This window comes from Antechinus flavipes, chromosome 1, assembly GCF_016432865.1.
Source record: "Antechinus flavipes isolate AdamAnt ecotype Samford, QLD, Australia chromosome 1, AdamAnt_v2, whole genome shotgun sequence".
Classification (NCBI taxonomy): Eukaryota; Metazoa; Chordata; class Mammalia; order Dasyuromorphia; family Dasyuridae; genus Antechinus; species Antechinus flavipes.
The window spans coordinates 401,447,870-401,474,873 of record NC_067398.1 but is presented as its reverse complement, the minus strand read 5'-3'; the positions used below and the strand labels follow the sequence as shown (position 1 = coordinate 401,474,873).

General features: G+C 32.0%; 1 protein-coding gene across 1 annotated transcript in view; it reads left to right on the top strand.

Moving 5' to 3' along the window:
- DNAH5 (dynein axonemal heavy chain 5) overlaps positions 1-27,004 on the top strand; it is a 290,296-nt gene that overhangs the window by 209,544 nt on the left and 53,748 nt on the right. Inside the window, exons 66-71 of the mRNA XM_051973471.1 lie at positions 2,748-2,991; positions 4,141-4,255; positions 8,372-8,562; positions 15,718-15,839; positions 20,247-20,396; positions 24,261-24,506. Coding sequence (XP_051829431.1) covers positions 2,748-2,991; positions 4,141-4,255; positions 8,372-8,562; positions 15,718-15,839; positions 20,247-20,396; positions 24,261-24,506 — 1,068 coding nt within the window. The remainder of the gene's footprint in view (positions 1-2,747; positions 2,992-4,140; positions 4,256-8,371; positions 8,563-15,717; positions 15,840-20,246; positions 20,397-24,260; positions 24,507-27,004) is intronic.

Here is a 27,004-nt window from a genome sequence, read left to right as displayed (position 1 = left end):
TCATCTACATCTTAGCTCTCTGATGAAAGAATAATATTTCTAAGCTTTTTAAAGAATCAAAACTTCTTCCCAAGTCTCTCTATTTTAACTGGCATTAATTATAAAAACAAGTCTATAGATTGGCTGTCTGAGAGGAAATAAAGTAGACCTGATACAAAGTATGAGGGAATATCCTTGTGCTAACCAAATTGTGAAAGGTTGTGTCCTTGGCTTATCATCAATGGTCTCAGTTTCATCTGTAAAATGAAGGGAAATACTTAGAATCACTTGATAGTTCCCTTCAGCTTTAAATTTTTAATCCTAAAAAATATTTCTTTTCAAGGGATTTTGGTTAGGTTAGGAAGGGCTAAGGGACTTTAGAGATCATTTATTTGAATCACTTGTTTTATAAATGAGGAATGGAAACCCAGAGGGGGAGAAGTGAAATGAAATGACTTGCCTAAAGTCACAGGGCTAGTGAGTAAGACACTTGTGATTTGAACCTTGTTTTTCTAATTCCAAATCCATCGGCATTTCTACTACTTCATAGTGTTCATAAATGGATAGTGAATTAAGTAAATGGTGAAAATACAGAAATAAAATAATGTTTTCCCTTTTATTTTAATTTTATGGTATTTCTGATTATAATGGGAATGTGCTGTTATTGAATAACTGAAGGTGCAAAGCAATTGGAAAAGTATGCATTAATTCTGCTTATTTTATATCACTTCTTTTGTATATCCTACAATTTGAATTCCCTTGAAGCAGGCAAATGAATTAAAATAACCACTATGGAGTTTTCAAATAGAACATGGCAACAGATGGAAATAGATTAAAAAAATAAATCTGGTTTTGCTTGAGTTGTTCATCTCAAAGAATTAAGTCTCCATGGAACTTCAGAACTTTTGCTTTAGGAAAGAGGAACTTTCTTAAAGACACAATGGCTCTCTTCACCTATACAAATATTAAAGTAGCCTGCATGTAGAATTATACTAATAAAACAAAAAATGTTCTGTATGCATTGAATGTTGCTTTGTCACAACTCACAAGACTCACTTCATTTTTTCTACTTAATAGTATTCTATTTTTCCCCAATTACATGCAAAGGTGGTTTTCAGCATGTAAGATTTTCAGTACCAAATTATTCCTCCTCCCCAAGACAGTAAGTAATTTGATATAGGTAATACATATGCAGTAAATTTAAACATATTTCCATATCAGTCAAGTTATAAATGAACAAAAGTGAAAAACCACAAGAAAAACAAGAAAATGTGAAAATAATATGCTTTGATCCTCATTCAGTCTCTGTAGTTTATTCTCTGGATGTGGATAGCATTTTCCATCCCAAGTATATTGGAATTGTCTTGGATCATTACTGAGAAGAACTAATTCTGTTATAGTTGATCATTGCAAAATCTTGCTATTAGTGTGTACAATGTTCTCTTGGTCCTACTCACTTCACTTAGTATCACTTCTCATAAGGCCTTTCTGAAATTTACTTGCTCATAATTTCTTATAGAATGATAGTTTTCCATTATATTCATATACCACAACTTATTTAGCCACTCCCAATTGCTGAGCATCCACTGAATTTCTAACTGCTTGATACCACACAAAGAGCTGCTACAAACATTGTTACACATATGGGTTCTTTTCTCTCTTTTATTTTCTCTTTAGGATACAAACCCAGTAGTGGCAATTCTGGATCAAAGGGTATGAGCAGTTTGATAGCTCCTTGGGCATAGTTCCAAATTGTTCTTCAGAATGTCTAGATCAGTTCACAACTCCACCAACAATGCATTAATTTCCCAATGTTCCCTTATCACCTTCAACATTTATCATTATCTTTTCCTGCCTTCTTAGTCATTGAGATTTGACGTGAATATATAAAGTCTGTTTCAAGAATATAGCTCTTTACTGAATGAGTTAAACAAAATATAAGCAGTTAATATTTTTAGAGCAGTTTTGTCAAACCCAAATAGAAATGGATTCTTTCAGGCTGTATATTAACTTAGAAAACAAAAAAAAAATCAATATTATTTGTAATTAATTTAATTTTTATTTATTTTGTTAAACATTTCCCAATTACATGTTAATTTGATTCCAGAACATTGTGGAATGTGGAATGTTGCAGACCTTATGTAGGTCAGTAACCATTAATTTGACAATTTAGAGCATGTTTAAAAAGTCTCTGTACTTAATAGTAGTAGTAGCAGTAACAACAACAGTACTAATTACAATAATAATTAACATTTATATAGTTATATTTGGTATCATTGCACATGAATAGCCTATATCAAATTGATTACTGTAAGTTAAGTAAGTAAATAAATAAGGAGGGAATTTGGAACTCAAAATAAAAGAAAAAAAATTAAGAAATTGTTTTTATATGTAATTGGGAAAATATAAAATATGATTCAAAAAAAGAGAAAAAGTAACAACCAAATAGTGTTTACTCTGTGCCAGGATTTTACAATTATCTCATTTGATTCCCACAAGAATCTTAAGAAGCAAAAATTATTCTCCCCAATTTCCAAATGAAAAAATTGAAACCAGTAGAGATACAGTGACTTGCCAAGGGTCGCACAGCTAGTAAATGTCCCAAACTGGATTTGCACTCAGCTCCTCCAGTTTTAAGTCTATCTTTTGTGCTACCTGGCTATATTCAGATTACGCTCCTAAAGATCTTTAACTGGCAATTGTGTGTTGTTTTTCTCTGCATGTTTATTAATTTGGATAAAGAAAATTATATTTATGCAAATTAACAGGAACTGGAAAAGGAAAGAACTAATCTTATGGAAGATGTAACAGCAAACAAAAGAAAGATGAAAGAGCTGGAAGATAATTTGCTTTACCGTCTGACAAGTACAAAAGGGTCATTGGTGGAAGACGAGAGTCTCATTATTGTGCTGAGTAACACTAAAAAGACTGCAGAAGAAGTAACACAGAAGCTTGAGATTTCTGCTGAGACAGAAATACAGATTAACACAGCCCGGGAGGAATATAGGCCTGGTGAGTTTTAAAATGAAAAACAAATGTCAGAAACATGAAGCAAGGACAAAGTAGGATTAGAGGAAGTGCATGAAAATAAGCAAGGTGTATACATGTGACTTCACATATTGTTTTTAGTATATATATATATATATATATATATATAATATATATATATATATATATTTCCTTTATGGAAATACTCCCATCATTTTGAACTTTCCTTTTCACCCATAGTGAGTAAAATTTTTTATATGGATATAAGTCTCTTGAAGTCAAAAATTGGCATAAAGTCTTAAAGTTCTATCATAACTTAGGCAATACCTTTCTTGTTTTTTCAAGTCATTGAAAGTAAGTAGTAAGGATTACTTTTCTGAAAGTTTAAAAGTAATGTTTCTACATGTATTGATCCTATGGTCTGTCAATTAAATTGTTTGGATGATTGTTCTGATGAGACCAGTAACATCAGTATAATCTATATATAGGCCTACCAATTATGCCATTTTATAACTCCAAAAATTATAGCCACCTCAACCAGCTGCTTTGGAAATGGGCACCACTGGTAATGGATTTCTATGGCAGATACTATCTCTACTCATTAGAAGGCAATCAGACACATTGACCCTTTTCATAATTATCTTTGGACGTGACAAATAGCCAATTTTCATCCTAACCTGAAGGTTTCTCCATTTAGCTTTAAATACTGAACCATAAATAATTACTGTCAAGTTTGAGGAATTGCTGATAGACAGGTTTCATTCTGGCACAATTCAAAAAAGCCCCACCTAAAGCCTCAGTGCAGAAACTTTCTCTGGCAATTCTTGGGTTAATTTTCATTCTCTTATTTGCTTCCTTTCCCTATTTAAAAAAGAGAAGATAATACATATTTATGAATGACTTGAAGATCTTAAGATAGAAAATACCACTAAAATATTATTTTCATACTTTTTAATTACTTTCATGAACTATATATTTTAGGCCTAAATTGATCAGTAAATTCATATTACTGTGATCTACTGGCAAATATTAGTTGGATTTGATTAGGCATACAAATCAAAATAATTGCTTTATGGTACTTTAAGTTGGGGTTATCTATTTTTTATTGTGTAATTTATTCACTTTGCATATAGTATAATCTTGTCCTTTGTTCTTATTGTTTTTTCTCACCAGTGGCAACAAGGGGAAGTATCCTCTATTTCCTCATCACAGAAATGAGTGTGGTTAATGTGATGTATCAAACTTCACTACGGCAGTTTCTGGGGTTGTTTGATCTTTCCTTGGCCAGGTACTATGATACACAAGAAGTTGAGCTGAATTTTATCCCAATGGTTCTAGTAGTTACATGCTAACTTTAGTTACAAGCATGTAGCCACTTGAGTTAGTTATTCTGAATAACCTATTGTAGGTATATTTTTTTTACTGAAAGTAAATATGTGTTTGGAATCTGGGAACTACTACATGGAAACCAGGAATTAAACAAGTCAATGAAAACATGCTTGTCTTAGAGACTTGACAAAATGCTGTGTTATAATTGGAATTGAGAGCTGAGGCTAGGATTGCTGAGAATAGCCAAGCATATCTTCCCCTTTCCAAATTTATTTTTAGGGTCATCAAGTAACCTAAGTACTTACTAGGCTAGGTAGTACAATGGATAAAGCCCTAGAGATTCAAGAAGACCTGAATTCAAATTTCAGACACTATATGATGCTGGACAAGTGATTTAATCCCTGTTTACCTTAGTTTTGTCATCTGTAAAATGAGCAGAAGAAAATGGTAAGCCACTCCAGTATCTTTGCCAAGAAAATCCCCAAAAGGCATCACAAAGAGTCAGACATAACTGAAAATAACAGTCACAAAAGTAATCTAAAAATCAAAAATATTTACTTTCCAAAGGATTAGTCCCATCCTGCCAATAGAAGACTTTTAGTAACACAGGACCTGTAGGTAAGTCATTCAAAGTACCTACTCTGTGCCAGATACTGTGTTAAGTTTTGGAGAAACAAACAAAAAAGAAAACAAAAGACAATGTCTAGCCTCAAGAAGCACATAGTCTAATGAGGGAGAAAACAAATATACACACATATACAAACAAGGTATATTCAGGACAAATGGGAAATTACTAGAGGAAAAAAAGAGGAAAGCACTAAATTTAGAAGGGCTTAGCAAAGGCTTCCTGTAGAAGATGGAATTTTAATTGAGACTTAAAGGAAGACAGGGAAACCAGGAGGCAGAGATCAAGAGGAAGAGTATCAAAAGCATGGAGAACAGCCAAAGAAAATGCTTGGAGCATAGAGATAATATAGACATAGAGACCACACAGTTTAGCACTAAATAAGAAAAATGAATTAAAATAGAAGCAATCAGATGGGTCTTCCTCTTCTCTGTCACATGTTCTCCCCAAATGGTAGCCTGGGTGAATTCCTCCTCTATGATGTAAGGGGACCACCTTACGTTGATTTCCTTCCCCTTTCTCTTCATCATCCCCAGAGATTTAGGCACAGTATATGGTGCATGATTATCTCATGTCCCCAAGTTCCTAATTATGACTCATAATAACTACAAAAAACAATGTGTTTCAGTTTTAAGCAATAAAATCAAATTATTAAATGAAGGGAAATGAGAAAAAATACTTCAAATGTGCAAACTAAAATCATTTAAGATGAAATAAAATTAAAGCAAAAAAAATCCTAGCTCCTTCTATTCAAAGTTATGAGTAGATGGAGTGGTTGTCACACTCTACTAAGAAATAGAAAAAAAATTAGGACAAACAAGTTCTTCTAAAATAAATATGAAGAAATAGACCAACACCATGTGACTAAGATCTGCTGTTTGCACATGTCATTCCTAATAAGGAAAAGAACAAAGGAGAGAGTCTCCAAACAGATTAGAAAAACTAGACCCAATGGAATAGTGGCAATTCCTTAAAAACTCTAAATAAGAATCAAGATCTTGTTATTTATCATTAAAAATTCTTAGTTGGTAGGAAGATAGTGAAAACCCAGCAATCTATTCCTTTCATTAAACGATTAAGGTTAACTGTGGATCGTGTACAATTAGCTTCCTTTTTTGAAAATGCTAAAGTTAACTTTAAACTTAAATACAAAATAAGAACATAAGAGAGACTGTCTTTCTCAATTTTCTGCATTCCTTCTATTCTTCACTACATAGATTTTATTTAAGAAATATTTACTTAACAAAATCAAAATTATCCATTTTACTTCAACAATGCTCTCACCTTCTAATATGATTTAAGATCTGATATCACTGAATCTGCTTCTTTTACATCTTTCCCCTTCACTTCCTTTGGTTTCTTTGAAGTTCCTTTTGTTCTCCCAAATGAACTTTGTTATTATTTTTTCTAACCCAATGAGATAATTTTTAGTAATTTAAGTGAGATGACATTGCACAAATATATTAATTAGGTTAAATTGTTATTTTATTATATTGGCTTTATCTACCCTTGAGCAGTAAATATTATTTTAATTATTTAGATCTGAATTTATTTGTATGAAAGTATTTTATATTTATATTCATATAGCTCCTATGTCTGTTTTGGTAGGTATTATGTCAGGTATTTTATATTATCTAGTTATTTTAAATTGCCTAAAATAATATTGGATAATATTGCTAACATATAATGTTTTCCTATTTATCTCTTTTGATTAAATCTTTTTTAGTTTAAACTTAGTCTGAGATCATGATTACTATCCTTTCTTTTTTTTTTTTTACATAATAAATTCTACTTCTTACCTTTTTTTTTTTTTACCTTTGTGTGTATCTCCAATTTTTATAACATTTTCTAAAAGCAACATATAGTTGAATTCAAATTTTTAATCTGCTTACAATTTTCAATTTATGGGTAAAATCATTCTATTCACATTCAAAGCTATAATTACTTATATATTTTCCTCCTACCTGTTTTTTCTCACTATCCTTCTCACCCTATTCCTGTGTCCCCTTACTCTTCTGCTTTACTTGTAGACTAACTTACCCTCTTCTTAACCTAGTCACCCTTGCCCTCTCCCTTGACTCTATTCCATTGCCCTCTTATTTTTCTGAATTCAGAAGACTTTATACTTTTCTAGATGTGTATTTTCTCTTTTAACCTTCCTGATGACAAGGTTTCAGCACTATCAGTTTTTCCTTTCATGACTCATCTGTATGATAATTGCTCAATTTTATCTCTCTCTACACAGTTTTATTATTATTTTTTAAAGTAACCCCATCAAACTCAGGTTAGCCCAAGCTTTTTTATCTAACTACCCAAATAAAAATGGGAACCATAAAAGAATGTATGTAAGCAATTTGACCTTATTGAGTCCCTTATAACTGGTTTTAATGTTTACTTTATATTTCTCCTGGATGTTATATGTCTAATTTTCTTTAAGTTCAAAGTTCCCTTTATTTCCCTTAAGTTTTTGTTACAAATTATTAAAATTATTTCAGTTCATTAAATTAAATATCCATTTTTTCCCATTCAGGATTATACTTTGCTGGGTAAATTAGCTTTGGACATAATCATAGCTCTTTTCTTCTCTGAAACATAATATTCCAATTTTAAAAATCTAGCTATTTTGACCAAGATTTTGAGAGTCCATAACTCTTATTAATCCAATTTCCTGTTCTCCCTTGAAAGTGATTTCTTAAAGATGTCTAAGATTTAGGAGAAACTTTTAAAAGCCTATGCTATTTGTTTGTACTTTGGTGTTCCATACTAGAAGCAGACAGAAGCAATATCTTTTGTGTCCTGAGGGCAGATCTAAGATTACTAATGTGTGGTAGCTAATGGGAGGCAGACCAGCTAACCATGAAGAAAAATATCCTAATAATTACAATTGTCTCAAAATGGAGTAGGCTACTTAATAGATAGTGTGTTCCCTTTTATTACATATATACAAGCAGATGCTGGATGAACATTTATCATGGATATTAGAGAAGGAATTCATGTCTTAGAAGGCCTATGATTATAACAATCTACTTTTCCTTTGATAATAGGGTTCTTACTGTTCCATTTATATGTAAAATTAATGAATTTATCAACAAATTCTGATTTGACATTGAATATTCATAGAAAAAACTATTAAATCTTGTAGGAATTTAATTTTTTTAGCTTTTAATTTAGTTTGTTCCTACACAAAAATCCCAGAATATGACCAAAAAAAGATAATGTCAAGTAGATTAACTTGATTTCAATAAAGGTGAAGTGTTTTATGTTATTTTAGTAGGAAAAAAACTATTGTTGCTATAATGAGCAGCCTATACACTCTTGATATATGAAAATGAGAATTGGTTCTAAAAGGTTACTTATTCTTTTTGGAGAAGTTTTTTTTTTTTTTTTTTTTAAAGTAGACAATTGAAAAGGGCAGTGAAATAAACCAGGTTTAAATGTTCTTTTTGCTAGGTCTGTCAAGAGTCCAATTACAAGCAAGAGAATTGCTAATATTATTGAACACATGACCTATGAGGTTTATAAATATGCTGCCCGAGGATTGTATGAAGAACATAAGTTCTTGTTCACCTTGCTGCTTACTCTGAAGATTGATATACAGAGAAACAGAATAAAACATGAAGAGTTTCTCACCTTTATTAAAGGTCAGTTCAACAATTACATGGTGGGAGTAGTGGGGATTATAGTAAATGTCCTTGAAATAAGCTCTTTTCCTCATAGATTTTCCTCTTGTCTTTAATTTAATATTTGATGTAATGCAACTTGAGGTGAGTAAAATTGGATTGTGGAATACTATTTCATTTTACTTACGTCAGAATGATTTTGAGAAAATAATTATTTGCTTTTTCACTCAAAAATTATCATAGAGATGTTTGCTATTTTAGATCTTTGAACAAATATTTTGTTTTTCCTTTCAAGGGGGTTATCATTTACATTTTTATAGTTGCTGACTTAAAAAGTAAACTCACAAAAGTTGGATTGTAGGGATATCTGATTTTCCTTTTGGAGGCAAATTTATATTTATATTTGAATAGAATTAGCATTATAGTCTTAAAGCTAAAAGGGATTTTAATTGGAGTCTAGCTGAAAACTAAGGTCCATAGAACTTAAATGATGTTTTCTAATTCATAGAAATAATTAATGGCAGAACTCAGTTCTATATCTTCCAACTTAAAAGCCACTGTTTTTTTTTTTCTATTACTTAATTCTTTAAAAGTCATTTAAGTGTTATACTGCATATATTTGTGGGAGACCTGACTGTTAATCCTCAAATGATTACTCTCTGTGTGACCCTGAACAAGTCCTTTAACCTCTCTCCCTCAGTTTTCCCATCTATAAAATGAGGAAAATAATAGCTTCTCTTTCAGGACTGTTTGAAGATGAGATGAAAAAGTGCTTTGCAAAACTTAAAAGCATTATATAAATGCTATCACCACCACTATAATCACTGTCATCCCAATTATCACCACTATCATCACCACCACACCCAATCCCTATCACCCCTACACTCCCATCATCATCATCATCATCATCATTTTTAGAATCCCTAAAGCCATTTGAGAATGTTATTTAAATATATAAAGACTTGAGGTATTATCTTAAATTCTCTACAGCTTTCATACTACAAAGTGCATTTTCCTGGATGAAGTAATAAATATCAAGGTGGCTTTGAAGTAGCAGCAGATAGTTGGAGAATTAGCAGGGTGAGGTAATTTTCAATAATTATGGGAATTTGACAGCACAATATCATGAGTATTCATTTTCTTTGTTTATTATTTGCCCATTAACAATCCCTCTAGATTGGTGTGATTTAATCTAAGTATAGGAAAGATTGAAACATGGACTACATAGAGTTTTTAAAAAATTAATGAACTCATATTAGTTCAAACTATGAACTAGCAGCTTAGATCAGCATTGCTAGACTTTTGGAGCCTGTATTGAATGACTAAGATAGGTAAAGTAGTACAAGGCAGTTCAAAATATATTTTTAAAATGGCTGATGTCTGGGGCCACATTTAATAAATATCTTGTCCTAAACATTTGCAGTTATTTTTTTCCTTTAGGACCTTGGTTATCACCTGATTATTTTTTTGTCTGTGTGGAGGGGAGAGTTGTCATGGTGATTGGTTGAAATTTATTTAAAGAGCTATTTTTTTTACTCTTTAAATACTGCCTTAAATAGTAGCAATTTATTTTGTTAGCACACCAAAGCTATTTATTGAATTGTTTTTAAAATCTCACAAATATATTTGATTGTGTGGGAATTTATTGAAGAAAATATGAAAAAGATAATGATTTGGTAACATTTTTATGTGGATAAAATAGACATTTTCTGAATGAATGTCTTGAATATATACTTGACATTATTTTCTGAGTGCTTTTTAGCAATCACTAAACCAGTCTCAGAATTGGAAGAAACCTCAAAGACATCTAGATTAGGTAATATCTGACCAAGGTTCTTTTCTATCATACCCTTCATAAAGACCTATTCATAAAGATCTCCATTGAGGAAGAGAACCCATTGCATGTGGAGACAGGATATTTTAGTCTTGGATAATTATAATCATTAACAATTTTTTTTCTTATATCAAGCATATATCATGAACACTTCCCTCCCTGCTCTATAACATTAAGTCTTCATTTCTCAGTTTTTTGAACTTATATGGCATATTTTGCTATTTTTTGACCAGTCTAGTTATCATATCAAAGAAACTCAAAATTAGAGTGATCTCAGAAATCATCTAGTCTAATCCTTCTAGAACATAGCTGGCATATGATCATCCAATCTTTGCTGAAGAGTTCTAGAAGGAGAAAACCTATTGTTTCCTAAGAGGACCCATTCTATATCTGTATAGATCTAATTGGTAGAGAGTTTTTCTCTTTTATCCTTCTTAAAGCTATATTTCTGAAATATAAACCCATTACTCCTAGTTCTATGCTTGGTCCAAGCAGAACAAATATGAAATCACCATTAAGACAATTTCTCAGTTGCTCTATTTTTGGTAGAAAAAGACTTCAAGGTAGTTAAATTTTCCCATCACTAAAATATTATGTGGTCATATCATGATTGTTACCTGTTTTCTAAATTCCTTGTTTCATTTCTTTTTTGGAGGTCTATAAAATACCCTTTAACATATTATCTCTTCATTTTATCTTCTATTAATCTTCATGAAAATGTTCCTTTCTCACCTTGGAGTGTGTATCTTCTCACAAAAGTATATAAACTTAAAACATAAAACTACTATCTTTTTTACCTTATTATTTTTTCAAAGTATTCCTTTCTAAATTCATAATTCAGCCACAGTTCTTATTCCAACAAGTGTCAAAAATACTTAAAAAGTCAATTTTGTTTTCATCTCTAGGATATTTAATAAGCTAAGTCTGTTACCCATAATTTTTGCCTATGTAAACATCATCAAAGTTATGGATTTTATTTATGTATATCTTCTTGGACATTGTCATATTTTTTGTTATTCTACTTTCTTTACTCTATATCCTAACCTCTGAGATAACTTTAGTTTTTTTTAAGTTAAAAGTCTTTGGATTTCCATCATGGAACTTAAGGAAATTAACTTTAGTTTAAGGGCATAGATTTTATTTTTTATAATTAGATTTTCATTTTTTTCAATTATTGATTGATATTTTATTTTTTCTTTCTTTTCTCATCTCTTAAAAAAGAAAGCTCCTATAAAACTGCACATTGTCACACAATATATATTCCAGTAGTGACCATACCTGAAAATGCATCTCATTAGTCCATCACTTTTCTTTCAGGAAATGGATAGCACCCTATATCATCCTTTGGAATCAAAGTTGATTCTACATTCATTAGACTTTTTATATCTTGAAAATTATTTATCTTTTACAATATATTTGTTATAGCATAAATTATTTTTTCAGTTTTGCTCTTTCCACTCTGCCTCAGTTTAAACAAGTCATATGAGGCTTTTCTGAAACCACTTCTTTTATTATTTTTATAATTTTAATAACTTGAACATCTTATAAAAATAATAAAGGAAGTGACTTCAGAAAAACACTTCTTTTATTATTTTTATAAGATGGTATAGTACTACATGATATTCATATGCCATAATTTGTTAAACCATTTCCAATTTGACAGAAAATTCCTTAATAGACAGACATAAAAGAGTTCCTATGAATATATTTGTTTATAAAGAACTTTTTCTTCTTTTTAAAAATCTCTTTCAGACATAGGCCTAATAGTATCTCTCAGTTAAATATTAAACAATTTAGTAGCTTTGGTGGTGTAGAGACAAACTGCTTTCCCAGAATTCATGGGCCAATTTACAGATTTTGTATATTGTTTCCATCTTTATTCTCTTTTCTTTTAATAGCCTTTTTGATGAAATCCAAAAGCTTTAGATAAATGTATTTTTACTGACTTTTGTTAGTTATATTCCATATCTGTCTAAGAGCATATTCCTGTTTTTTAAAGCAGAATAATCCAGAAATATAAATCTCATTCTCTGATATTTTCCTGTTTTTTATCTACCAGTTTTGACTTTTTCTCCTGAATCTTTACCAATAATCTGCAATAAAGATCAAAATGCCATCCACATCCCTAAAGTTTATTTTTTTGTTTGTTTGTTTTGTTCTGGATTTTGTGATACTTAGAACTATTCTTTATATATTTTTTTCTGATGTAGGTATCATATGAGCCCATAAGAATTGCCATAAATGGATTAGGTTTGACATGTCTCATGAGGCTTTTTTTTGTCGTGTCATAAAGAGTACCCTGGCATAGAGCAAGCTTCTATGTTGTTTATGTCAGGCTAAAAGATAACTGATCAGGGAGTCACTGATTACCACTGCCTATCTCGTTTAATTCTGACAATTACTATAGAACCATTCACCTGAGGCTTTTGCCAAGTATTTTTTGGAAATCAAGAAGCCAATTCCTCTCTAGATTATACAAAAAGTAGACTTTAGGGAAGAGATGGATTTTAATAGATGAAGGCATGAAGAAAATATATTCTAGGAATAAAGGATGGTTTGTAAAAACTCAGAGAAATAGAATAGGATGGAATGGCATAAGGGAACAACTAATGTAGTGTTGGATTGAAAGAAAGATTGAATGAAGTATAACATGAAGCTGGATAGATAGATATGGACCAGATTGCTAATGGCATAAGATATCAGGCTAAGCAATTTATTTTTGTCCTATAGGTTTTAGTGAGCCATTGGAGGTGAACAGGGGTTAGACCTAAAGATTATGAAGCTTAATTTCACATATATGAAGCATAAATTAGAGAAGAGAAAAAAGAGGCAAAAGAAAAATAGTTTGGAAGTTATGTGAGAGAGAGAGAGAGAGAGAGAGAGAGAGAAGAGAGAGAGAGAGAGAGAGAGAGAGAGAGAGAGAGAGAGAGAGAGAGAAAGAGAGAAATAGATAAAGAAAAACAGAGAAAAAGAGAGACAAAGAAGAGACAGAGAGACAGTGAAACAGACAGAGTGAGAGAAAAAAAGAGAGATGGGGAAAAGGAGAAAAACAGGAGAGGAAAGGAGAGTGGAAAAAAATGGTATTGATAATGTGGTAGAGTGGTGATATAATTCAGTTGTTTTCATTCGTGTCAGACACTTTGTGACCATGTATGATTTTTTTTGGCAGAGATACTGGATTGGCTTGTCATTTCTTTCTCCAGATAATTTTATAGATGAGGAAACTGAAGCAAACAAGATTAATTGACTTGCTATTATTATACAACCACTAAGTGTCTAAGGCCTGATTGGCTAGATGGCAAAGTGGATGGAGTGCTAGATCTGAAGTCAAGAAGACTTATGTTCCTTTGTTCAAATATGTGTGACCCTGTACAAGTTACTAAACTCTGTTTGCCTCTGTTTCCTCACCTGTAAAATGAGTTGAAGAAATAAATGGCAAACTATTCCAATAGCTTTTCTAAGAAAACTCCAAATGGGTTCCCAAAGTTAGGTAGGATTGAAACAACTAAATAATAACAATAAGAATAGGGTGGCAGTAATGGTATCAGGAAAGAAATGCTATGACTTAGCAGCTGACTGGAGAGAGAGAAGAGTCAAAGATGATTCCAAGATTTTGAATTTGAATAATGAAGAACATGGTATAGGCACCAACATTTTGGCAATAGATACTGGTTTAAGGAAAAAAGATAATTAGTTTGTTTGGGACACATTGAGTTTTTGGTACCAGTGGGACATCTGAGTAGAACTTATATTAGTGTAAAATATAAGAATCAAATTAAGGAGAGAAATTAGGATTGAATAAATAGATTCGCAATTCATCTATATATAGGAGACATTTGAAATCATGAGAAAGATTGAAATTGTCAGTCATTAAACAAGCATTTAAATACATATGCTGTACATATTTTTCTAAGTGGGGCTATAAAAAATGGCAAAATATTTGCTTTCAAGCATGTTATTTCCTAATGGAGGAGACAGTGTACAAATAGTTATGTTTCTGGGAACAAACAAAATATTTATAGTGTAAATAGCAGATAAACTGAGAATAGGTTAGAGAGGGAAGGAGAAAGTCTTTTTCAGATGGTAGAATTTGACCAGAGTCTTGAAGAAAACTTGGGAATCTAAGAGAAGGACATGTGGAGAGAGAGTATTCTAAAATGAGGATCAACTAGTACAGATGCACAGAATTTAGAATTAGGATGTTAAATAAGAAGAATAGCAAAGTGGGCTAATATAGTTGGATGATATAATGCATGCAGAGGAATAAACTATATATAAGAAGATTGGAACAATTGGAAGAAAGAAATGTACCAACTTTTGCATTTATATAATAATTTAAAACTTGCATCTATAATAATTATTTCATTTAGTCCTCTTAACACTTTGATAGCTATAGATAGTATTCCCTTTTTATGGGTAAATAAAATGGGAGAAATTAAATGACTTATTCAATATTATATATCTAGAAAATGTTTGAGGTAGGATTTGAACTGAGATTTTTTAATATGTTCTAAATTTGACCCTCTACTCCTCCATACTGCCTCTGAGAATGTAAAAGAAAGAACGTGATAATTTCAGGGAAAACAAAGTTAGTGGTGGTGGCAGAGGAAGATGAACCAACAAGGATAGATTTGAATGGTAAGAGATCTAGAAAGGGCAGTGTTTGTGATGTGGAAAGAAAGTAATTTTAAAAAGAGTGATTGATTTATCAAGAGTGTACATTCTGCCGAAAGTTTAAGCATGAGTAGGCTGAAAACTAAAAAAAAAGCATTTTGATTATTATGCCAGGAAATTAAAATGCTTTTGGCTGACTAAATATTTAAATAAGGCTGGTATTCCCCTTTAGTAGATCAGTTTCCATGCTTGGATTGTAACTTGTACAATGAACAAAATATCATTTATTTGGCAGGTATAAAGAGTTCAGTTATATTGTGAATGGAAACATAGGAGCAGCGCCTATGCTTAGTGGAAAATATACTTGCACTGAAAGAACATATAAAATAAACTTAATATGCAGGGAAGGGAAGTAAAATAGTTCACTGAATTTTGAAACAGGATCTTTATAAATAGCATCCACACAGAGCATCATTGACAACTCTGATAAATGTTTATCCTTAAATCTGCTGCTTGTGTTAACATTGGATAATTATTTTTTCTCCCAAGATTAGATCACACCCCTCCAATGTTATAATTTGACTTCAAACTGTATTATTAAAAACAAATTTAATTTATATTTGTGAAATTCCAAACTATAAAATATTAAGAGGAAGCTAGAGAAAATTTTCTAAATTGCTTTTAAGTATAGAAAAAGGTTTTATACTATTATTTATTAAATTTTATAGGTGGTGCTTCATTGGATCTTAAAGCTTGTCCTCCTAAACCATCCAAATGGATCCTGGATATGACATGGTTGAATTTGGTGGAACTTAGTAAACTTAGACAATTTTCAGATGTCCTTGATCAAGTAGGTAACATTTAATTAACTTTATAATATTTAAAGTACACTGATCATCCATTGATTGCCAAAGGTTCAGGAAAAAGGAGAAATTTTCTATTACTATCTTTATTCTGACATTTATACAGCTTTTCCCTTTTAGTCAACAAACTACTATTCTATTTTTGCCATTCTGACATGGTAAGAAACAACTCAATTGGGCCATTTGAATTGAAAAGTTGGTGGATGAAGAGATAAAAAAGATATCTTGTATGTTAGGGGTCAATGTAGTACAATGTTAGCTTTTTTATTCCTTTTACATTTATATAGTTGTTTATCAAAATGATTTAGTGAAAAGTCTTTTTAAAAAATTTAAAAACACTATCTTGTTGATGACTGTTTCTTTTTGTGCCAACTTGAACTCCCATTAAACTTAGATAAATACATGTGAATAAATCCATTTTATATACTCTTATATAAGATAATTAAATCCAGTTTCCAATCTGGAGTTTGAACAAAATCAGCAAACATGCTTTTTCTCAGAATGATGACCAAAATGTCAAGAAACCTTATTCCTAAGACACTCATCTAAATAGATTGTCTATCTAAAGGGGCAAAAATCCTCACTAAAACCAAATATCAAAATGAAAAAAAAAAAAAAACTTAAGAAACGTTAAGTCTTATACTTCCTATATAGACCTAATATACCCAAATGCAGACCATTGCATTATTTGTGATGCAATATCTGAAGCATTGTATGAATAAAATGAATGAAAGGAATAGCTTCTGATAAAGAAACTATATAAAACACAAATTGGAAGTTTGCTAACAGAAGTACATAGGACATGCTTAGTCTACGATTTCTACATATCAGTCAGAAGCAGAACCTTTAGAAAAATTTTTTTCTGGAGGCAACTAGGGTTGATTATTTTTAGCTCTAACTTTATAAGACTTTCTGCCCTCTATAACTGCTAAAGCCACCATATGTGTTTTCTTTGATACCCACTAGTATAATACAGAGCTAATCACAAATTGGTGGCTTTTTGTTTGTTACAGGATCATGTTAACCCAGATGGGAAGGGTGCCAACTATGAGTATGGCACATATTGTGCTGCCATGTTCATATTTTCTTCCTTATTACTTCTTGTTTTTCCTTTTTGAATTCTCATTGTGTCTGTGATAAGTAAGTTGAGAGTTGCATTTTCCAAAAGCAAATTTCACAGTAATGAGAGAATGTATAGTTGAATCCTTTCAACTATGTTCCTTTGGTTATGTTACCAATGCTCGACATAACACAAGATTTAATTAATTTAATAGATTCTGACTTTTTCAGCGTTTAAATAAATGTCATTTATTGGAAACACATGTAGAAAAATCAGAATTCTTTTACATGAAAAAACTCTGTCAAACTTACTTCAAACTACCATCACCATGCTCTTTCTTATGTGCCCCATAGTCTTTTCCTTTTTTTCCTTGTTGGCATTAATTTTTGAATGTCCTGTATTCATTGGTCATCTTAGTCTTGTATCTGAAATATGTTTTACTTGGAATGCATTTTCTCTCATCTGGCCCAGTTATTTTCTTCCTACAATTCAGTGATTTCAAGTTCTAAGTGACCAAAGAGGTCAAGTCTAAGCCTCTTATTTTATGGTTGAGAACACTGACTTCTGAAGAGGCTAAATAATTTGCCTAATATAACATAGGCAGTGAGTGTTTAAAGAAGCAACTGAACTTATATCTTGTTAACTTTATTCCAATTCTCAAGCCACCATTCTATGCTGTCTCAGTCTTTGCTGTTTGGAAAAATAATTTATTCCTGATCTCAACTTGTGTAAACTTGCATATGCTTTACTCAATATTTTTTTTTACTTTTTTTTCACTCCAAAAAGTATTTTACTCAAATATTCATCAAATTCATTTAGCCTTTGAATTTACATCTTTTTATATTTTATGTATTTATTCATTCTGTTTTAAGTGCTCTAGGCATGTAACTTGGACTATTAGGGGCCAAAGAATATGGAGCATATTTGTTAGCTCTTTGTACATTATTTAAACATATGAGTATTCTGACAATCTTGTTTCAATCGCTAGCATTTATTAATAACTTACAATGTGCCAGATACTATCCTGAGTGCCTGAAATACAAAAAAAGGCAATAGACAGACCTCACTCTTAATGAACTCACATCTAAATAGAGAAGGCAACAAGCATACAACTATGTTTAAACAAGATATATACATGATTATTTGGAAATAATTTATAGAGGAAGGCACTAGGATTAAGAAGCCATAGGAAAAAGCTTCTTTTATAGATAGGGCTGCCCCTGAGACTTGAAGGAAACCAAAAATTCCAGAAAGATAAAATGAGGAGGAAAAGAATTGCAGGCATGGGGACAGCCAGAGAGAATGACAGCATCTTGAAAATGGAGTGCCTTGTGTAGGTTAGTGTCACTGGATAACAGTGAATGTGGGAGGAAGATGTAAGGAAACTAGAAAATAGAATGTGGCCAGTTATAAATGACTTAGAAAAAAAAAAACTGGAGGATTTTACATTTGATCCTGGAGTTGATAAGAAGAAACTGAAGTTTGTTAAATAGGGGAGAAGGTGATATAATCCTACCTGCACTTTAAGAAAATCAATTTGATATCTGAGTGGAAGATAGATTAGTGGAGAAATGTATGTCAGGGAAACCAACCAATAGGCTATGGTAATATTCTATGCATATAATACATGTCTTCTATTTATGAAGGCCTCTATGTAGATTATAGTCAAAATATCAGGGAAGAGAAGGCAATACATAGGTAGATGATACAAAGGTAAAAATAATAAGCTCTTCAATTGGATTGCATGTAGGGAATGAGAGAAAGTGAGAAATTATGGATCACATAGATTGAAAGCTTGGGTGAATGGAAGGATATATATAGTAATAATGTAATAATAGAAAAGTTAGGAAGGGGGTAGAATATTAGGGCAAATGTAATGAGCTCAGTTTTGGACATGTTCAAATTAAGATATACCAATTTGAGATATTTACTAGGCAATTAGAGAAGTTAAAGAACAGGGTAGAAGAGGGATTAAGATTGGAAAAGTAGATCCAATAATTATCAGAATAGAGATGATAATTAAATCCATGAAAACTAATAAGATCTCCAAGTAAAATAGTAATAGATGGAGAAGCAAAGAGGACTTAGGCCATAGCATGGGTGGGGGGAATGTGTAGAATATCATCATTAATAGGTATGACCAGTATGAAGATCCAGCAAAGGAAACTTTGGAGCAATCAGACAGGTAGAGGAGAACCAAAATTGAAAATGTTATGAAAAGAGGTAAAAGGTCCTATATGTGCAAAAATCTTTGTAGCAGCTGTTTTTGTGGTAGCAAAGAATTGGAAATGAGTAGATGCCCATTAATTGAGGAATGGCTGAACAAGTTGTGGTATATGAAGATGATGAAATACTATTCTATAAAAATGATGAACAAGCTGACTTTAGAAAGGCCTGGAAATGTTTATATGAACTGATGCTGCATGAAATAAGCAAACCAGAATTATATTGCACATAATAATGTGCGATGACCAACTATGAAAGACTTGGCTTTCAGTGGTCCAGTGATCTATAGCAATCCCAATAGACTTTGGACAGAAATGCCATCTGCATCCAGAAAAAGAACAAAGGAGACTGAATGTAAATCAACACATGCTATGTTGATTTCTTTTCTTCTTTTTTTTTATCTCTCCCATGATTTTTCCCTTTTGCTTTGATTTTCTCTCCCAACATGATTCATAAAGCAATGTGTGTTAATGACTTAAAAAAATAAAAAAATAAACAACAAAAAAGAAAGTGTTATGAAAACCTAAAGAGGGAGAGTATTAATTAAGGAGCAGAGGGTGATTGATAGTGCCAGAAGCTGCAAAGAAGTCAAGAAGAAAGAGGATTGAGAAAAGGCCATTGGATTTGAAATTCAAGAGATTGGTAGAGAGAAACTCCAATTATTTGTTGAATTCAGATGCCAGACTGTAGATTATTAAGCTAAAGGTGAAAGAAAGTAGAAAGCAATATTGGAGATAGCCTCAATTTTAGTATAATAATGCATTTATAATTTTGATTGATGTTGAGCAAATGAAAATTCTTAAGATTGAATTATAAAAATTATTTATCAATTAATTTTATTCCTTATGAAGTACATGCTTAAAAAACCCCACAAGAAATATAAAGATAAATACATAGAATTTGCCATGTCATGGTGTTAACACAGCTTGAATCTGGAGTCAATCTTATTTGATTTTTAACTTGACTCTAACTCTCATTCAAATATAAAACTTAACAAAAAAGCAAAATGAGTTTAGTGGTCCAGAACTTGTGATGAAAAGTTTTTTTGCAATGGATTATAGCCTGATTTTCATGTGATGTGACATGTTTTATCCCTTGATATTTTAAGATTTCAAGAAATGAAAAACTGTGGAAAACTTGGTTTGATAAGGAAAATCCTGAGGAGGAACCTGCTCCAAATGCCTATGATCAATCTCTTGATTGCTTTCGACGTCTATTGCTTATTAGGTCCTGGTGTCCTGATAGAACCATTGCACAGGTAAATTATAGATTAAGAGCATTTTGGAGAAGCGGGTTATAGCAGACATAATATAGTTTAAAATCTTCATTTTATAAATGAGGAAATTGGGGTATCAGGCCTAAGAAAAATGAAAACTTTTAAAGCATTTTAAGTTAAATAATATATAGTATGTTAATTTTAATGTGATCCTCATCCCATCCTAGAATGCTATATTTAGAGTCCACACATCTAGGTTGAACTGTTGCCTCTTTTATTTGTTACCTGTGTAACCATATATTCTTATGTCTTAAAAAAAAAAAAAAACAACTTTGACTTTCTATTCATATATTCTGTCAGTCACCAATCAGTAATCCTACTAAGTGCCAGGAACTGTGCCAAGTGTTGGGGCTACAAAGAAAGGCAAAATATTGTCCCTGTCCATGAAGAGCTCACATTCTATTAGGGGAAGAAATGTATATCTAACAAGTCAAAAAGGCTGGAGAGAGTCAGAGCAAGGGATTGTAGTCATGTTTGAGAAGGCTGCAACGAAGATCAAAAATTAGTTGGGAAACAATGAGATGGCTACTCTGGATACCTTCTTTAAATAGAGGATCTGGGAGTAATTCTCTGTTGTCTCTCCTGTCCCCTTTTCAATTAGAAGAAGAAAGGCTTGTTATGGTCAGGCAAGCTGAGGAGATGTGAGTTTCAAATTTTATGTGATCTTCTAGGAAGATGAGTTTCTGGAGATAATGATGAAGTCCAGGAGAAGAGTCATGTGGAATATTATTTCTTTTTTCTGACAGCCCACTAACTAGCTCCCTTTTTTCATGTACTTAAATTACTCTTGGTATTTGAATCATTCTGGTAACACTGATAATTTATATTTTTATGGGTGTTGTCTTAATACTGTTCACTTTAGTATATATGGCCACTTTCTAAGTGTCCCGTTTGGGAAGTATAATTCTTGACTAGAGTATGAAATAGCGGAGTAATAATTATTGTTTTTTAAATGACTGAAGCATATTATTGGTGGTATGAGTAGATTGTTAAATATACATATAGAAACTCAACACAAAAAAGGACCTAAAAACTTTAAAAACTTAATACCATATCCAGGCTTGGGGACAGCCTATTTATTCTTTTTTTTATTATAGCTTTTTATTTACAAGATATATGCACGGATAATTTTTCAGCATTGACAATTGCAAAACCTTTTGTTCCAATTTTCCCCTTTTTCCCCCCACTCCCTCCCCCAAATGGCAGGTAGACCAATACATGTTAAATATGTTAAAGTATATGTTAAACACAATATATGTATACATGTCCATACAGTTATTTTGCTGCACAAGAAGAACCAGACTTTGAAATAGCATACAATTAACCTGTGAAGGAAATAAAAACTGCAGGCAGACAAAAATAGAGGGATTGGGAATTCTATGTAGTGGTTCATAGTCATTTCCCAGAGTTCTTTTTCTGGGTATAGCTGGTTCAATTCAGTACTGAACTGATTTGTTTCATCTCATTGTTGAAGAGGACCACATCCATCAGAATTGATCATCATATAGTATTGCTGTTGAAGTATATAATGATCTTCTGGTCCTGCTCATTTCACTCAGCATCAGTTCATGCAAGTCTCCCCAGGCCTTTCTGAAATCATCCTGCTGGTTATGTCTTACCAAACAATAATGTTCCATAATATTTATATACCACAATTTATTCAGCCATTCTCCAGTTGAGGGCATCCACTCAGTTTCCAGTTTCTGGTTACTACAAAGAGTAGCCTATTTATTCTACTGTGGTAATTTATTTTTTATTGTTTTCAATATTACATTTTTCTAATAGTGTGAAAAGTTAACATGTTGATGAGTAGGATCACAGAGTCAAATCATGACATAATATGTAAATAGTTACATAAATCTTACATTACTATAATAGTCATCTATTAAGTTTTGGACCAGAGTATCCTAAGGAAGAAAAAAAAAACTACAAAATATCCTCAGGTTCACAGTTTTCACATGGGAAAATTAATGTTCTGGATGGACAGAAAGTACAGAAAGTATCTTGATCTGGAAGATTTTTTAATTTGATATGTTTGAATCAGAATATGACTGTCTTGAGAATCTGACTTCATGAAATCTTTATAAAGCCTTTAGACTTGATATTATAGATTTGATGTCAAGAAGCTGGTTTGTTACTCCTACAAGTAAGTAATTTGATGATTTCTTTAAATAAAGCACAGTGCAACACTAACAAGAACTCACTGAGACTTGTAGACAGTTCTGTTATTGGAATTTTGCAGACTATTTGTAATTGTGTCAAAGTACAATGGAATAATTATCTCCTAATCCAATAGGTGATTCCTCAATAAGAAAATAATATATTCTCTATATACATACACATACACACATTCACATACACACACATACACACATAATCACTTTAAACATGACTGAAAATGAAATTTTCTTTAGGAATATCTTAGTCTTGGACCCACCCTTAATACCATATACCAAGAGAAGATCAAAATGGGTCCATGACCTAGGCATAAAGAACGAGATTATAAATAAATTGGAGGAACATAGGATAGTTTATCTCTCAGACTTGTGGAGGAGAAAGAAATTTGTGACCAAAGATGAACTAGAGACTATTACCGATCACAAAATAGAAAATTTTGATTATATCAAATTAAAAAGCCTTTGTACAAACAAAACTAATGCAAACAAGATTAGAAGGGAAGTAACAAACTGGGAAAACATCTTCACAGTTAAAGGTTCTGATAAAGGCCTCATTTCCAAAATATATAGAGAACTGACTCAAATTTATAAGAAATCAAGCCATTCTCCAATTGATAAATGGTCAAAGGATATGAACAGACAATTTTCAGATGATGAAATTGAAACTAGTACCACTCATATGAAAGAGTGTTCCAAATCATTATTGATCAGAGAAATGCAAATTAAGACAACTCTGAGATACCACTACACACCTGTCAGATTGGCTAAGATGACAGGAAAAAATAATGATGAATGTTGGAGGGGATGCGGGAAAACTGTGACACTGATGCATTGTTGGTGGAACTGTGAACGAATCCAACCATTCTGGAGAGCAATCTGGAATTATGCCCCAAAAATTACCAAATTGTGCATTCCCTTTGATCCAGCAGTGTTTCTATTGGGCTTATATCCCAAAGAAATACTAAAGAAGGGAAAGGGACCTGTATGTGCCAAAATGTTTGTGGCAGCCCTGTTTGTAGTGGCTAGAAACTGGAAATTGAATGGATGCCCATCAATTGGAGAATGGTTGGGTAAATTGTGGTATATGAATGTTATGGAATATTATTGTTCTGTAAGAAATGACCAGCAGGATGAATACAGAGAGGCTTGGAGAGACCTACATGGACTGATGCTAAGTGAGATGAGCAGAACCAGGAGATCACTTTACACTTCAACAACGATATTGTATGAGGATGTATTCTGATGGAGGTGGATTTATTTGACAAAGACTCAATTTCAATTGATAAATGATGGACAGAAGCAGCTACACCCAAAGAAAGAACCCTGGGAAACGAATGTGAACTATTTGCATTTTTGTTTTTCTTTCCGAGTTGTTTTTACCTTCTGAATCCAATTCTCCCTATGCAACAAGAGAACTGCTCGGTTCTGCACACATATATTGTATCTAGGATATACTGCAACATATCTAACATATATAGGACTGCTTGCCATCTAGGGGAAGGGGTGGAGGGAGGGAGAGGAAAAATCGGAACAGAAGCGAGTGCAAGGGATAATGTTGTAAAAAAATTACCCTGGCACGGATTCTGTCAATATAAAGTTATCATAAAAAAAAGGAATATCTTAGTCTTTTTTTTAATGTATATATTTAATTTTGTTTTGCTTTCTATAGGCCCGTAAATATGTCATGGATACTATGGGAGAAAAATATGCTGAAGGAGTTATCCTAGATTTAGAGAAGACATGGGAAGAATCTGATCCACGAACCCCACTAATCTGTTTTCTGTCTATGGGCTCTGATCCTACTGATTCTATCATTGCACTGGGAAAAAAATTGAAACTAGAAACACGCTATGTTTCTATGGGTCAAGGTCAAGAAGTTCATGCTCGTAAGCTTTTACAACAGACCATGGCAAATGTAAGGAAACTACAAAAAATTTAATTTGGTATTAGTTTTTACTCAAAACTGGGTAACTATGAATATGAAAATGTATTGTCTTATGATTTGTTAATATTGCTATTATGAATCTTAAATGTCTGTTTATCAATATATGAACCCTTTTGGAGGAGGCCCTAAGATAAGCACTCCAAGTTTGTTTTCAATATTAGAATGAAATGAGATGTTTACAAGTCAGTGAGTAATTAATGATACATTTGATTTGCCAAAATACACAAAATATGTAACAAGAAAACCTGGTATTCAGCTTCTCTGGACTTCACTTTTTCCTACTGATTTCCTATCTCCATATGCAAATGCATCTAGTTTGGAGGTCAAGACATAATGAAATATATAGTGACTTGTATGGTATTTAAAAATCCATCAATTAGGACATCTTTAATTGCCTATGACTGGGAATTTTTATTCCTTAGGTAATAAGGAAACTGCATTAGAGAAATCAGGGATAATCAGTTGATGAGATAGTTTTTTATTCTTTTAGAAACTGTTGTTTTTATTTAATCATTTCAGTTGGATTTGACTCTTTCTGACTCCATTTGCTATTTTCTTGGCAAAGATACTGGAGTGATTTGCCATTTTTTTTCTCCAGCTCATTTTACAGATGAGGGAACTGAGGCAAAATAAGCTAAGTGACTTGCCCAGGCTCACACAACTATTAAGTATCTGAGGTCAGATATGAATTTAGTTCTTTTTGACTCCAGGCCTGGCACTCTATCTACTATGCCATTTAGCTACCCTTTAGATCATGGTAATCCCTCTTACATGAAGAAAGGAAGATGAGTACAAACCTAATCCATGTATTAAGTAAGGAGAAGCTATTATCAGAAGCACCTAAAGAAAAGTACTTAATATTGTTGTCTACCAACTAGTATTTTTATGTTTAATTCTTTCAGAAAAAATCTTTTTGAAACACATGCTTTGAAGTATTTTACTATTTAGAAAATATCTATGAGAGAAGTACGTAGAATTAAAAACTTTTATGTGTTGGAAGAGTAAAAGATTCTACTTTCTTTAACTCTTTGCTGAACTTTTTTTTTGTTTGAATTTTGATAAGTGTCAGTGCTGTCCTGAACAAGTAATATTATATTCAATTAATCTTTTCTATGACTGTGTAAATACTCACATTAGATCCTTTTGGACATCCATAAGAATCACAGAATTTTAAAGGTAGAAGAATCTTCAGAGGTTAATAAATCAAGGCTTCTTAAACTTTTCCCACTAACAATCTCTTTCTACCTGAGAAATTTTTACCTGATTCTGAGTATATAGGTAGATAAATAGTAAATCAAACACTTACTGGTAAACCATAATTTTATAATCCCTACATTCTGTTATAGGATTGCAACCCACAAACTGGTATATAGACCAACCCATACCAGAATAAAAATACCTTGTATAACATCTCCAATAAATGGTCATCCAGTCTTTATTTCAAGATCTCTGTTTTGGAAGAAGTCACTCTAGAGATTGCTTCCATATTCAAAAATGATTTTTTAAGAGCTTACATTTGAAAATCATTGGGATATGCTTTTAGGATAGAAAGATACATAAATCTCTGACTTCAAGGAGATTTCTTTTGGGGAGATAGAAAACAAATATAAATAAACATGAGAGATCAGTCTTAGATGAACAGTGAGGTTGATGAAATTTCAAGAGGTTGAAAAGTGAATGGACCATAAGAAAGCAGAATCAATGATTGTAGATTTTTTTTTCTAGGAGCTTGGTAGAGAAGAGAGGTATAGTATGATAGAATGATATGATGGAGAAGCAGGAGAAGTTTATTAGTGTGGTGGGGATATGGATATATTAGTAAGGAGTTAATGGAAAGGGAGAAATTAAAGTTAAGAGAGTGAAATAGAAAAATCAATAGAGAAGGTTCCCAGAAAAAGTATGTGAAAACTAGAGGAAGGGAATAAATAGAGGAGTTAGATTTGGCAAAGAGAAAAAAGTTCATCTTCCTGAATGACAGTCTAAAAGAAATCAGTTGAACAATCAAACTTCTTAAATATCATTGTAATACAGTTTAGTACTGGAATATAAAGAAAGGCTACAAGGGAAAACAAATTAAAAACAACCAAAGTGCTAACACGAGCACAAAAATTAAACAAAATAAAAACAAACAAAATGGTGTCTGTCTTGAAGAAGCACATATTATAATGAGGAAGACAACATATAGTGCATTAAAGATGAACACAATAAATTTAATCTGAAAATGGAAGGCATTTAGCAGTCATGGGAATTACGAAAGGTCCCATACAGAAAGGGTAGTTTTTTTTTTTTTTTTTTTTTAGATAAGCATTAAGGATTTCAGTCAATTTAAAAAGAGCAGAAAGTATAGAACATTTCATGAATGAGAAAGTTAATGCAAAGGTACAGAGATGGGAACTGGAATATTGCATTTGAAGAGTTATAATTAAGTCAGTGTAGCTGTATGTTAGAGTAGATAGAAGGAAGCAGAC